Raw genomic sequence first — 14,168 nt, forward strand, 5'->3', positions numbered from 1 at the left:
TAGTCGAGGCTTGAAATCGAGGACTAAGAGAGCGGATCTTAGGATGCACCTGTCTACGTACGAGCATACTCCGGCAGTGGTGGCCGTACAGGAACCTGGCGGGAACGTGAGCCTCACAAACTACAAAACGTTCCAACTCGACCCCCTAACGTGCATCTTTGTGCACAAAAACTACACTGCAAATTTGGTAGATCTAGAATTACAAACCAGCTTTTCGCACGTGATGGTGACTCTTCTGCCACTGAAAAAGGAGGATTCGCCGCTACACATCCTGAACGTGTACTGCCCACCTAAAGCAAAAAACGTAACCTTCTCCACACTCCTGAGCAGAGCTATCAGGGTAGCAGGACGAGACCCGTTACTAGTAATGGGAGATTTCAACGCGCAGAGTCCCTCATGGGGCTATCATCGAGAAGACATACGAGGACGGAAGCTAGCGGAGGCGGCGTCCGCGTTAGGTCTAGCCCTACACACTGACCCGGCGTGCCCCACGCGGATAGGGAACTCGGTGCAGAGGGACACGTGTCCCGACTTAACCTTCACGAAAAACGCGAGGCAAGTGGAGTGGACGAATACGGAGGAAACTCTCGGTAGTGACCACTGCCTGATCACCATAACGATCCGTACGAAACCCCTTACCAGGCCTACGGGGCACACTATGCTGCCGGACTGGACGAAATTTAGAAAGGAATACGAGGTAAGCTCCATCCAGGAGCAGGGATATCAAGCCTGGACAAAACAGCTGCTGATCAACCTGCGTTCGACGGAAACGCAGGTAAAGCTCTCAGAGGCGGTGACGGACGTGGACACCCACCTCCTCCACCTCTGGGCAGCCAGACGCAGCATGGTCAAAAGATGGCGTAGACAGAAGCATAACCGAAAGCTAAGAGCTCGGATCGCGGCAATTACTAAAGAAGCGGCGGAGTACGCGGCGCAACTCGCGGACGCGAACTGGGTAGATAGGTGCAACGCGGCCGCTGGGCAGATGTCTAGCAAGAACACATGGCGCCTCTTCCGGGCACTCATAGATCCCAACCAGACGCGCACCGAGACGCACAAACACCTGCAGAGAGCGGTACATGCATTTCAAGGAAATACGGCCCAGCTTGCACTGAAGCTTCGGGACCAGTACCTGACCACAACCCAAGATCCAAGGGGAGACGCTTACAGATACAATGGAACCCAAAATGCTGAGCTGGACGAACCTTTCAAAATATACGAACTCAAGGCCGCTCTAGCGAGGATGAAACGCGGGACCGCGCCAGGAAGGGACGGGATCTCGGTAAAACTCCTAGCCAATCTGCCGGACCGCGCATACGAATCCCTCCTAGAACACTTTAATTCGATTTGGGTGGGCGAAGCTCCATTTCCCACGGAGTGGAAGACGGCGCTGATAACTTTCATCCCCAAGGCGGGCAAGGCCATAGATACGGATAACCTAAGACCTATTTCTCTCACCTCGTGCGTGGGTAAACTGATGGAAGCTATGGTCAGAGACAGACTATCTGAGTACCTAGAAAACAAGCGAGTCTTCGCCGACTCGATGTACGGCTTCAGGCCAAATAAATCGGCCCAGGACATCCTGCTGCAACTCAGCAGGGAGGTACTAAACCCGATCGAACATCCGAACGGGGATAAGATAGTGCTGGCCCTAGATCTAAAGGGAGCCTTCGATAATGTGACACACGAGGCGATCCTCACACACCTATCAGAGACGGGATGCGGCAGGAACGCTTTCGAGTATATAAAACGCTTCCTCACGGACAGACAGGCCTACGTGAGGATCCAGAACGCGGAACACGGCCCCTTTCTATTAGGCACGAGAGGGACGCCACAGGGAGCGGTGCTATCCCCCTTGCTTTTCAACTTGGCAATGAAGAACCTGCCGGTCCACTTGGAGAAAGTCCCGGGTGTGCAACACGCGCTGTACGCGGACGACATCTCCATTTGGGCCACGCAGGGCTCTCTCGGTGAAATGGAGGCCAGCCTGCAGGAGGCGGCCACCGCGGCGAACGAGTACGCGAAAAGATGTGGCCTTCATTGCTCCCCTCAAAAATCCGAATTCGTGCACATTCGCCCCAACAAAAAATGCACAAACAAGATAGAATTGAGACTTGGATCGGAACCGATACCCGAAAGAAAAGAAATTAGAGTCCTAAGTCTTTTCATCCACCAGCGTCGGCTGGCGACGACCACGCTCGACAAACTAAAGAAGGTGGGAGATCAGGTGGGCCGAATGGTCCGCAGAGTCTCGAACAAGAAAGGGGGACTGCGAAGCAAAGACGCCTTGCGGCTGGCCAATGCCTTTGTAACAAGCAGAATCCTGTACTCGACCCCCTATCTCCGCCTCAACAAACACGACCAGAACACCATCGAGGTGATAATACGCAAAATGGCGAAGAAGGCCCTCGACCTCCCGATAACCACGTCTAACCTGAGACTCCAAGGTCTGGGTATGACGAACTCCTTCGATGAACTTAGAGAAGCCCACCTCACAGGTCAATACACGCGATTATCGCAGACGCCGTCAGGACGCCGCCTTTTGGCCCGTCTGCACATAGAACACACGACTCTAACCGAGGAGAGAGTAAGACTCTCTCAGGAATGGCGTTACGCCCTGCACGTAAGACCACTCCCAATTAAGATGTCCAGGGACGACCACGAGGGTAGACGCAGGGCCAGGGCAGAGGCCTTAGCTCACCACTACGGAAGGAAACCCGGGGTATACTACGTGGACGCATCCGGCCCGCACCATGGCGGGTGGTACACGGCGGCAGTGATCCACGAGTCCAAAACGGTGAACGGGCTCACCTTCAAAGCCCGAAGCGTCACTCAAGCAGAGGAAGTCGCCATCGCTTTAGCGGCAACACACTCCGATTCCAAGACAATCATAACCGACTCGCGAGGGGCGTGTCGGAACGTCCAACAGGGCTGGGTCCCGTACCTGGCCTACCGGCTACTGCAAAATAGCTCGTACGTAGGAGATCCATCCCACCGCTTCATAGTCTGGGCTCCGGCCCACTCGGGGCTAGGAGGAAACGAGGCAGCAGATGCAGCCGCCCGCGCGCTCTCTAACCGGGCAACCTCGTCCCCCGCCACCTCTGAAGAAGCAGCGGAAGCCACGCCGACCTACACTTACAAGGAAATAACACAATTATACAAAGATAGACATAAACTGTACCCCTACCCGTGTAAAGGATTAACGAGAGCGGAGGAACGCCTGTTCCTCCGCCTTGTCACGAACACCATGATGTGCCCGGCCTCGCTAAAGCACTTTGACCCTGCCTTCTCCGGGGAGTGCCCGCACTGTGGGGAGAGATCCTCGGACCTCTACCACATGGTGTGGGCGTGCCCCTCCAACCCTGCTTTTACTCCACACCCAAACCCCACCCGGGAGGACTGGGAGGCGACCCTACTCGCCTGTTGCGACCTGAAAGCCCAAAAGGCGATGGTCGAACGAGCTATGGCGGCAGCGGAAGCCACTGGGGTCCCGTACTAGGGACTCCACCTAGTGTTTGTGAGGGGAAAGGCACTAAGCCTGACTCCAGAGCACCCTCCATGTAACTCCCTCTTTTCAGAGGAAATAAACGTTTTCACCACCACCACCACCGACGCAAAGCGCCTTCCCGTCTTTTTGACAGTCATAGGACCAGAGGCTTACGAAGTACTGAGAAGTCTTGTTGTGCCGGCTGCCCCGGGAGAAAAGTCATACGCAGAAGTTAAACGCCTCCTGAAGGAGCACTACAGCCCCAGGAGTTCCGTTATAGCAGAACGATGCAAGTTCAACCGGCGCGTACAACAGGAGGGCGAAAGCGTGGAGGAGTTCATCGTGGAACTTAAACATTTAGTCAGGAAGTGTGACTACGGTGACTTTTTGCAAGACGCCTTCCGAGATAGGCTGGTTGCTGGCATACGGAACGAAGAGACCCAGCGTGCCCTGTTTGCTGAACGAGAGCTGACATTTGATGAGACCAGTTCCGTTTGCGTTGCAGGAAAAAGTTGAGCGGCAACTGCGAGAACACGTGGAAACGGGCATGCTGCGTCCTGTAATGCGGAGTGACTAGGCTACCCCACTTGTCACAGGTGAAGAAAAACCAATTGCTTTTGCTTCGCGTACACTGTCGGAAGCAGAAAAAAAATACGCGCAGTGCGAACGCGAGGCCCTGGCGTTGATCTTTGGCCTAAAGAAATTTCACCGGTACCTGTACAGCCGAGAATTCACTATCTATACAGACCACCAGCCACTGCTTGGGATACTAGGGCACGATAAGCGTATCCCGACTATCGCTGCCGCGCGTATGCAACGCTGGGCTTTAGCCCTCGCAGCTTACAGGTACCGGCTGAAATTTAGGAAAGGAAAAAATGTTGAAGTGGCAGACGCCTTGTCTAGGCTGCCCCAACCAGGACCGGTGAACGACGAGTCATCAGATTGCATGTCAATCTTTCAGTGTCTCCCGCTGACAGCAGAGGAGATTGCAAGGGTCTCGAAGCGAAGCTTAACTCTATGCTGCGTGGCACAATATACGCTAAACGGGTGGCCTAGACAGCAGGCAGATGAATTGAAATCTTACTATGTTCGCCGCGATGAGCTGTCACTAGAGCAAGGCTGCGTGACGTGGGGCGTAAGAGTCGTAATTCCGGAGCTGCTGAGGGACCGCGTGCTAAATATGCTGCACGAGGAGCACCCTGGCACCAGCCGCATGAAAATGCTAGCGAGGAGTTTCGCATGGTGGCCAGGAATCGATTTGGCCATTGAACAGTACGTTCAGCCGTGCAAGATTTGCCAAGCAGTTCAGCCAGCTTCTCGGCCGGTTCCTCTTCACCCTTGGCAATACCCCGCCCAGTGTTGGTCACGCGTACATGTAGATTTTGCACAGAAGGGTACGAACGTGTTTCTGGTATTGGTCGACTCATTCTCGAAATGGATCGAAGTATGGCCTTGTCCTCAACCTCTGCACAAAAAACATTGGAAAAACTTCGGGGTGCTTTTGCCGCTTATGGCTTGCCCGAAGTATTGGTGAGTGACAACGGGCCACAGTTCACCTCAGAGGAGTTCGCAGAATTCATGAGCACCAACGGTGTAAAACACGTTCATATTCCGCCTTATCACGCAGCGTCCAATGGTGCTGCAGAACGAACAGTACAAACCGTGAAAAAGGCGTTACTGAAACAGGTACTCGAGCGTGAGGCCTCGGGTAGGCAGCAGACAGTACAGGAAAATATTGATAGTTTTCTGATGGCCTACCGGAACACACCGAGCAGTGTGACAAGCAAATCACCAGCTGAACTATTTTTGAGGCGCCAGCCACGCATAAAGCTTTCACTGCTCCAACCTGATTTTGCAAAATCCATGCGAGACAAGCAGGAAAAACTAAAAGAGCAGCGCGATTTGTTTCGTGGGCAGGAGCGCAGCTTCGTGGTGGGGGACCGGGTGTTGGTGAAAACTGTGCGTGGTGAACGCGTTTCGTGGGAAGAAGGTGTTGTGATCCAAATTGTCAGTGCTGTGACATATATGGTGAAAGTGCGCGATCAACTCCGGTTCACACACGCCGATCACCTGCGTCCTGGACATGCTGACCCCGGCGAGACGCCCCGCACGCGGAGGGGGGTGTAAAACAAACGCCACCAGAAGGGCCACCGGCAGACGACCACACTCCGACACCAAGACAACCGCAGGCAGACCAGGATGGTCCCAGTTCCCCTGGCACGCCGGCAGACCCCGATCGCAGAACAACACTAGAGCACGACGAATCAGTACCGCCACCCACACAGCAGCCTGTACCGCAAGACTTGGCGGAGTCGCACGTGCCAGCGGCGCCAGCTGCACCCAACTCGGAGGAACAGCCACCACTACGTCGGGGTGCTCGTGTGCGCCGACAACCGGACTGGTTTAGATCCGAGGACTTTAAGTAATTTCCTCTTAATTAGTCAGGTGGTAATGGTAAATTGTTAATTACACTGTACCTAATCTTGCTAGGTGTTATTCTAGTTAGCTAACCCATGTATTTATTTGAGCGGGAAGGAGTTGTGATAGCGCAGCACGTCATGCCGCATGTGTACTGGGCGCGCTAACGGCCATGATCCATGTGACTTCACATAGCGATATATATATGTACGCCGGCACTGAATAAACTGATTCCATTCCCGGTTTGGCTGCGTGATGACGTTATAACAATTTTCTACCGCATTCCAGCGCGTGATCGTGTTCTGCGATCCACTTGTTCTGCCTCAGTATTCGTGTGGCACTGAATTGTAGAGCTAGTCATGTGTCCTTGCGCACAGTGCGCAAAATCGTGCGCTGTGCAAAACGATAACAGCTCACGCGCGACGCGGCGAGCGAAAGTGCGCGGCGCCGAAAAAAAAAAGCGAAGAGAAAAAAAGGTGAAGGTGGGGCCCATGACATGTGTAACGCGAACTTCGAGGTCCGGCATAGGGGAACGCAAGGAAAGAATTTCGCTTGCGGAGGCTAGACGGGGCGAGTTGAGAAAGAGTCTCACTATGCAGTGGAGCTCGCCTCCTGAAATCATAGGTTCGCGGCACTGAAATATTTCTATCTCGGCTATTAATGAGGCGATCTGAAAAATTTATGCGGCAGTAGACTCCCTAGTGGATATGTAACAACTTCCAGCGTATAACCAAAATTTTCTATGCGGCCTGGTGAGAGGCCCTTTAATGCGCTCGTACACTGGGTTGAACTTGGTTTCATGTCATAATGGACACTCCGAAAGTTTAGCAGCGTGGTGTCGTAAGGTTTTTGGCAGCTGAAGATGTTTCCCAAAAAGAAATTAGTCGCCGTATGGCTGCCGTGTACGTTGAACATTGCATTTCATAGGCCATTGTGAAGCGTTGGAGAAAACTGTTCAAACATTGCAAAGACGATGCAAGACCATGCCAAAGTCACCGTGCAATCAGCCGAACGCAATTGTAAATGCTGATTAGTAAAAAACGGAGGATAAGCATCGATGAATTGGCAGGGCGTGTGAACATCAGCCCTGGTTTGGGTCTCACCATAATTCATGAACACCTCGGTTTTCGGATCTTGTGTGCGCAATGGATGCTCAAGATTTTGAACCACCACCAGAAGACGGAGACGTTCGGCGCTGCTTTGATTAATCTAATCGGGTATCACAATGAAGGTGACGACTTTTTGTGTCACTATTACGAGCCTGAAACACGATGGCAAAGCTTACAGTGGAATCATCTGAATTCACCACCCCCAAGGAAAGCAAAGGCCGTCATTTCCGCCGGAAAGGTGTTTACTTTCTTTTTTTTTTGGTTGTCAGCGGCCATTTGCTAAACCTGGAGAGACTATCTATCGTTTATGATATTGTAAAACGTCGGATTGGCTGCGCGTCCCAATCAAGAACAAACGACGTGGAAAATTGAGGAATAGGCTCATCTTGCTCCACGACAATGCCCGTCTCCACGACGCTGATGTGGTTAACACAAAACTGGCAAACTTCAAGTGGCAAACGCTGCAACATCCGCCATGCAGCCCAGACCTGTCGTCTTGTGACTTCCTCATTTTGGAGCATTTGAAAAAAGAAACGGCTCAACAGAACCAAATTCGTGTCGCATGATGCCGTGAAAGAGCCAGTTACATACTTTTCGAAGCAGCAACCCAAGGAGTTTTGTGCGACGGGAATCACGCGACTGATTAGTCAGTGGGACAAGTGTCTAAATGCTCATGGATACTACTTTTAAACGAAGTACGCCGTTAATAATAATAATATTTGGGGTTTTACGTGCCAAAACCACTTTCTGATTATGAGGCACGCCGTAGTGAAGGACTCCGGAAATTTTGACCACCTGGGGTTCTTTAACGTGCACCTAAATCTAAGCACACGGGTGTTTTCGCATTTCGCCCCCATCGGAAGTACGCCGTTAGTCATATTAGCACTGACTCACTTTCATTTGACTCGCCCTCGCATATCTTGTAGAACTGCTTTTTATATGTGCTCTCTGTTGCGACTATAATTTCGGTGCAATTACTCACAATACACGACCGATGGCAGCAGCTCTTGCGCAATACATTCAAACAAGGGACACCGTCATTGAGATTTTCCCCTGGTCGTTGTATATGTACATAAATGTAAACAAGGTTCTTGAACGACAGAGGGAGAGAGAGATGCAAATGAGAGAAAGGCAGGGAGGTTAACAAAGTTTCATTAAAATATTTATCCTCAACTTGTTCATTTCATGGCCTTTCCATTTTTCGTATCAGCGGCATGCACTACGTTGCTGGTTTCAAACTGATATAATTCTAAAGTTCGTGTGATATTTTCTTTACGTATTAAATAGACAGAAAACATGGAAGCACTGATATAAGTTATTTCGAGCACAATTTTTTGAGACATACGAGTATATTCTTTTATGAAGAAATACATATTTTACTTGTCTTGACGATGCGTAGCGTTCAAAAATTTGTTTGCAGGATCTTTTCCAATGGCAGTGCAGTTATTAATAATGTATTTGATGCCTCGACAAATTTTATGAGGAGGAGGCCGAGCCACGAGGGATCACGTGGACACAGCGGCCGCGTCGGCTGCTTCGGAAGCGCCGAAGCTAGCTGAAAACGAAATGCTCGATGCCGCAGTGCCGGACGTACGTAACGGAGCCCGGTGTCAGCCTTATACACACGTAGCCGCAGAACAAGGAGCTGCGTGAAGCTTGGCTCGCGAAACTTAGAACCGGCAGACAGCCATCGGCTACAACTCGGGTGTGCAGCAAGCACAAACGCGAGGAAGATTTTTGTTACGGCGCTGCGATGTTCGGCGAGTAGCAGAAAACGCGCACTGAGACGCTCGCCCGCGCCCGCGGCGCCCGCTGCCCGGCTAATGTCATAATGGTTTGGTCAATAAACTTGCTGATGCCAGATACTGGCAAGTTTATTGGAACGGAAAGGGAGCGGTAAGATGCACATTAAAGAAAGGCATGGCATATGGTTACATTTGTGTTGTGAATTAATGCACTGGAAGAAGCAATGCACACACGCAGTCGGTTGCTGCGAAACCGTGCGATCACTGCATTGAGGCTTCATTCTGTTATGCTCCATTTGGTTATACAGCCAGCCAACTCTAAGAACATATTGCTACTTACTCTCAGCGTTTGCCTACTTTTCACGCAAGAAGCCGGTTTGGGAGACTCCATCGCGCCAACTACGCGCAGCGGCGTTCACTGTACGTAATCGGTAAAAAGATAGCGTCTGTAAACGATTCTGTGCTTTCAGTTTGCCTAAGATTATTATATCGACAGTCTTAAAACTTCCATTGTTTTGAGAGTAGTTGGATAAATGTCCAGGAGGGCTGCCGCGGGGTGTGTTTTTTTTTTGGGGGGGGGGGTTGTTTTTATTGAGTGCCGTAAGCGAAACCTATGAGGAGCGCGCCGCGTGATCCCTCGTACTACGACGCTAGGGAGGCGCATCTGACAGATGGCGACTCCGTAAGTCCTCGCCGCCATATCGCTTCACCATCTGGGCAACTTCATCCTCTCATGCTTGCTCCCTGGCAGAGGGCCTTGTCAGGACGCGTCGGGACAACCCACACAGAGGAATACGGAGAGAAATCACTCCCTGGCGTAGAGGGGGTGAACGTACGTCACGTCGAGTAAATACACACAGAGGAATACAGAGAAACCACTCCCTGGCGTAGAGGTATGGTGGCTGGAAGGGGGCAGTGTGTGGGGGTTCCTTTTGGACCCCTATCTCCTGTTCACGCGTGACTTCGGCCATTCGCCCACGCGGTCGCTGGAGACACGCAGTTCCAGCCTTATTTTGGATAGTGTACTTGCATTCCCCGCTGGCGCCGGCGCGACGCGGAGCCTCTGCGCGCGCGGCTCACGTTACGCCGTGCGCCGCGCGTAGGAACAATGCCTGAGGAGCGGGCCCCTCTCGCTCTTAGGCTTCTCTTTCCTTCAGCATCGGAGGTACGCGGGCGCCTTCTCCCGACAGATTGACTTTCGGTGCTGTTGGCTGTCGGACGTGCGGACCCACTTGGTCCCGCCCCCTCTGAGCAAGGCGGCCCCTTTCTGTGTGGCGAACCTGCTCGAAAGAGCCAGCGCGGCGGAGCAGACTTCCCGGGAGCTTTCACCCGTAGTCTGCGACGGCCACCCCAGTGCCGTATTCCTGTATTGTACGTGCATTTTGCACATAACAGGGAATAAACCCCCATTCGTTGGTACCACGGCTGGAGTCGTGTCTACGCCTTGCCGGTGAGTCAGCGAACCCACCGCGGCGCCACTTTGCGTGCGCTGCTGAGTGGGGACGAGCTATGCGTCTCCTTAGACCTTAGCTAGCCGGGTCCGGGCACGTTAGCCTGAACACCCACAACCCTAATACCGGACTCGCGAAACACTATTGCGAATTAGTAATCTTCCGGTGTAAAGTGACAACCGCGAACGCGCAAGTCCTGGCGCCGATCGGATAGCGGCAGTCCGCTCGTCTGCTGCCTTGCAGAGGGACACGATGTCGCAGCTTGATATATTCCCAGTCGCTACGTTTGCAGTCCACAACGCAACAAAGTCGAATCAAAGTGCTCGCGAAAACACTGAGACCGACTCTGACCGCGAAGCTTTCCTCAAAATGGAGCACGTTGTAACACAAGCAGACGACGCCGGTGCGGGAAGTGCTTATTAAGTGTAGTGAGAAATTGTCCTTGTGCATTTTCTTTCTGTTTCTTTTTGTAGAAACAAATTAACCAACATTCCAACTATTACGAACACCATTTGTTCACCATAAAGGTGGAAAAATTATCGATGACGCGCTCTGGGCAGCCATTCGGATAGCTCGCCCTACTGAAGTCAATAGACGCTTTTCCTAATTCAGTCTGGCAACATTGACACAGGAGGCTCCACGTGCTGTTACTCTATTACTCTATGAGTTGTCCGCCATTAGTTGGTCAGTGCGAGTGGTGCGGTGGGTTCGCTGGTCGCTAGGTTGACGCACAGCAGCAGCATGTCGTGGTCCAAGAGCCTCGCTGTCATACCGAAAAGCCTTGATATAAGCAAAATAGAGGCGTATCGCACGTCGAGAAGCGTCGGGAACCGCAATGCACTACGCAGCCACAAGTTCGTCGCAGAAAGCTACGTCCAATGCTCGACGATTGAAACACGTTCATTCACAACGCAGTAAGTATCCTCGCTATCATTTTCTTTTCGCTTGCTTGCTAGCGTTTTTGTTGTTAAACGATACAACGACCGTTCATAAGGCACACAGGCTGATTCACATGCGTTTGCGAAGTGATATGTTGCCGTGCAGAAGGATAACGTGTCGCCCGATATGACAGCTGTAATGAATGCGTTTATGCTGGCGCCAGCAGAAGTTAACTTGTACTTCTTACTTCGATGCAGTGATTCCACGCTCGTGCGCGTACGTGCTAAGTGCTTCAGGAGCCAAAAGAAGACAGCAACACCATATGCCGTGACCGCCCTGTTGACGCACGATGGTTTTGTGAAAGAGTGTACATGCGAGTGCGCTGCTAGAGAAAACGGCACATGTCACCATGTCATGGGACTGTTGAAAGTCCTTGTGCTACTTCTTGATAACGGGTATGCAGAGGCTCCGCCGGAAATGTCATGTACGGAACTGCCACAAATCTGGAGGAGGCCCCGGGGGCACAAAATACCGGCTTCTAGCGTCGACGAAATTGACTGGAGAGCCGCACGGCCAGACGGTCTTTCTTACCCGCTCCAATCGCGTCTTTATGAAGCCAGGAAAAGACCGAGGAGTGTAGATGATGTTCAGAAAGCTGCGAGGCAGTTCGCAAGAGAGATGGCTGCACATACTGCGAGTCCACTTCTGGAGCACTGGCAGTCTGCAACGCTAAAGAAAGCAGACAGTTTGTTTGGCGAGACGTGTGAAGGCAGCCTCTTGTGGAGTCAGAAACCACTTGTACCACACGACTTCACCACCTATTTATGCCCAGAAATTCAGGTTGGGGTGACTACAGAGTTGACACCCATGCAGCCAGCATTTTTTCCAGAACCCTTAAACACTGTGTGTCGTGCGTGGGCCTGTCACCAATGCAGCAGGCTGTAATCGAGGCAAGCACATACATGCATGTAGCATGCCGGCATTTAGCATGGAATAAAGCACAGGAAACATGAGAACCTTGTGCACACCTTTCGCTTCTTTGTCTTCGACCTATGTAGCATACTCTTGCTACGTGCTGCATAACTTGTGTTAACTAACCCACTTCGTCACGTTTATAACGCTTTTGCTTATTAGCAACCAAACATAATATTTACAAAGTTATGTTGACTGTGGTTATGTCTTTCTGTGCGTTAACTCTAACATGTGCTGCACCCTTACACGCAGGCTTTCGTGTGCCGTCTGTTGATGTAGCTCACCAGGTTGAACAGACCTCTTGCGAGCAGAGCCTATTCATAGCATACATGTAGCATGGAATGAAGCCAGAAAATGCAATAACATTGTGCACGACTTCCAAGTAGTGCCCGTGTGTTTTTCAACGTGTGCTCTTCCTACTCACTATATACCTTACTTATGCTAACTAACCTACATTTTCATAACACTATTTCTTCTGCTTAGCAACCAAACAGTTCTATTAGTTTACAAAACTATGCTGACTCTGTTATGTCCGCTATCTGGGTGTTAACTCTAACATGTGCTGCACCTTTATATGCAGGCTCTCATGCTGTCTGTTGATGAAGCTCGCCAGCTTGAGCAGACCTCTCGCCAGCAGAGCCAAAGTGCGACATGGAAAGCTGCTCGCAAAAACCGCTTGACTGCTTCCAATTTTGGTGTTGCTGTTACACGTGAGAATTGGACAGAGAAAGGCCTGCAGAACCTCACCGCAGACCGAGATATGTCTAGAGTCAGGGCCATCCAGTAAGTACGGGTCCAAAAACATTTTCTTGGCCAAGTTAGTTCACAACAAAGTGAAAACTATGGCACAAGAAGACAAAGTGTACAGGCGAGGCACTTCCTTGTTTACATCTGCTATGGATAATCTTGCTTCCAGTGAATCACGGTGGCTACAAGTGATTGGCACTAATGAATGTTATTAGCAGATTACACATGTGCACCTGTTGTCACACATTGATCAAAAACCTTGGAAATGGGAGTAGCTTTGCACACTATTGTCAATCAAGCTTTTAGTCGTGGGTACAGGTTGGTCTTTAATAAATATCATTTTATTAACCTGTGCTCCTCAACATCGTTACAATATTAGCATATGTATACACACCGTATGTACTGCCTAACGTGGATTGTATCACAGAATGCAAAAGACAGAACTTGCATCATGGTATTTCTTTTTCAGGTACGGAGTTTCAAGCGAAGCCATGGCTGTTCAAAAATATGAAACAACCCTCCGAACCTTCCGGCACAATATTCAGACCTTCCACTGCGGCCTTATTGTGGATCCCACGTGCCCATGGCTCGGTGCATCGCCTGATCGTGTGGTGTGGGACCCAGAGGAACCGAATCCTCATGGTATTGTCGAAGTTAAGTGCCCATATTCAATGAAAGACTTGAAAATACCAAGTACTCATGGCTCGTGCCTTGTGAAAGATAGCCACGGCACGTACAGGCTAAACCGCACCCACCATTACTATTACCAGGTGCTTGGACAGATGGCCCTTTCAGGGCTTACTTGGGCTGACTTTGTCATGTATGCTCCACAGTTTCTAGTTGTCGAAAGAATTCGATTCATTGAAAGTGAATGGCAGAAATGCAAAAATAGGTTGGACAGCTTTTATTTTTCCACACTTCTGCCGTACTTGGCAAAAACATGCAGTACGAACAGTGGATGTTGAATTCAAGATATTACGAAATGAATGAGCATTTATGTATTTATTAATAAAGTTGTGATACTATTGACAGTGCCTTGTATCCTTTTCTTGTAACGAGTATTGAAGCCATGTGCTCATTGCTTTGGCCATGCTAGCTTGGCAGTCACTGCGAAGGTTATGTAGTACTGAACTGACACCTTGCACATCACTGCAGCAAGATTGTATGCGTATGCAGCAAGTATGAGTAGGGGCGGCTGAAAATTCCGCCAATCAGTGTGCTGTAATCTGCACTTAATCCCATACTTCCATTTCCTTCTTTAGAATCTCTTAAGGGCAGCGATGCACATTTTGAAAACCTTATAATAAATTACACGCTTTACGCGGAGCACTTAGATGCGTCAATTAATGATCAGAAGGAC

At 50.7% G+C, this 14,168-nt stretch overlaps 1 protein-coding gene across 1 annotated transcript; it reads left to right on the forward strand.

Moving 5' to 3' along the window:
* The first annotated feature begins 12,635 nt into the window (after positions 1-12,635).
* Positions 12,636-13,837, forward strand: LOC135900089 (uncharacterized). The gene is made up of 2 exons (XM_065429543.1): positions 12,636-12,844; positions 13,278-13,837. The coding sequence occupies exons 1-2, from the start codon at positions 12,636-12,638 to the stop codon at positions 13,771-13,773; spliced, it is 705 nt and encodes a 234-aa protein (XP_065285615.1). The 3' UTR covers positions 13,774-13,837.
* The last annotated feature ends 331 nt before the right edge of the window (positions 13,838-14,168 follow it).

This window comes from Dermacentor albipictus, chromosome 1 (genome assembly GCF_038994185.2).
Source record: "Dermacentor albipictus isolate Rhodes 1998 colony chromosome 1, USDA_Dalb.pri_finalv2, whole genome shotgun sequence".
Classification (NCBI taxonomy): Eukaryota; Metazoa; Arthropoda; class Arachnida; order Ixodida; family Ixodidae; genus Dermacentor; species Dermacentor albipictus.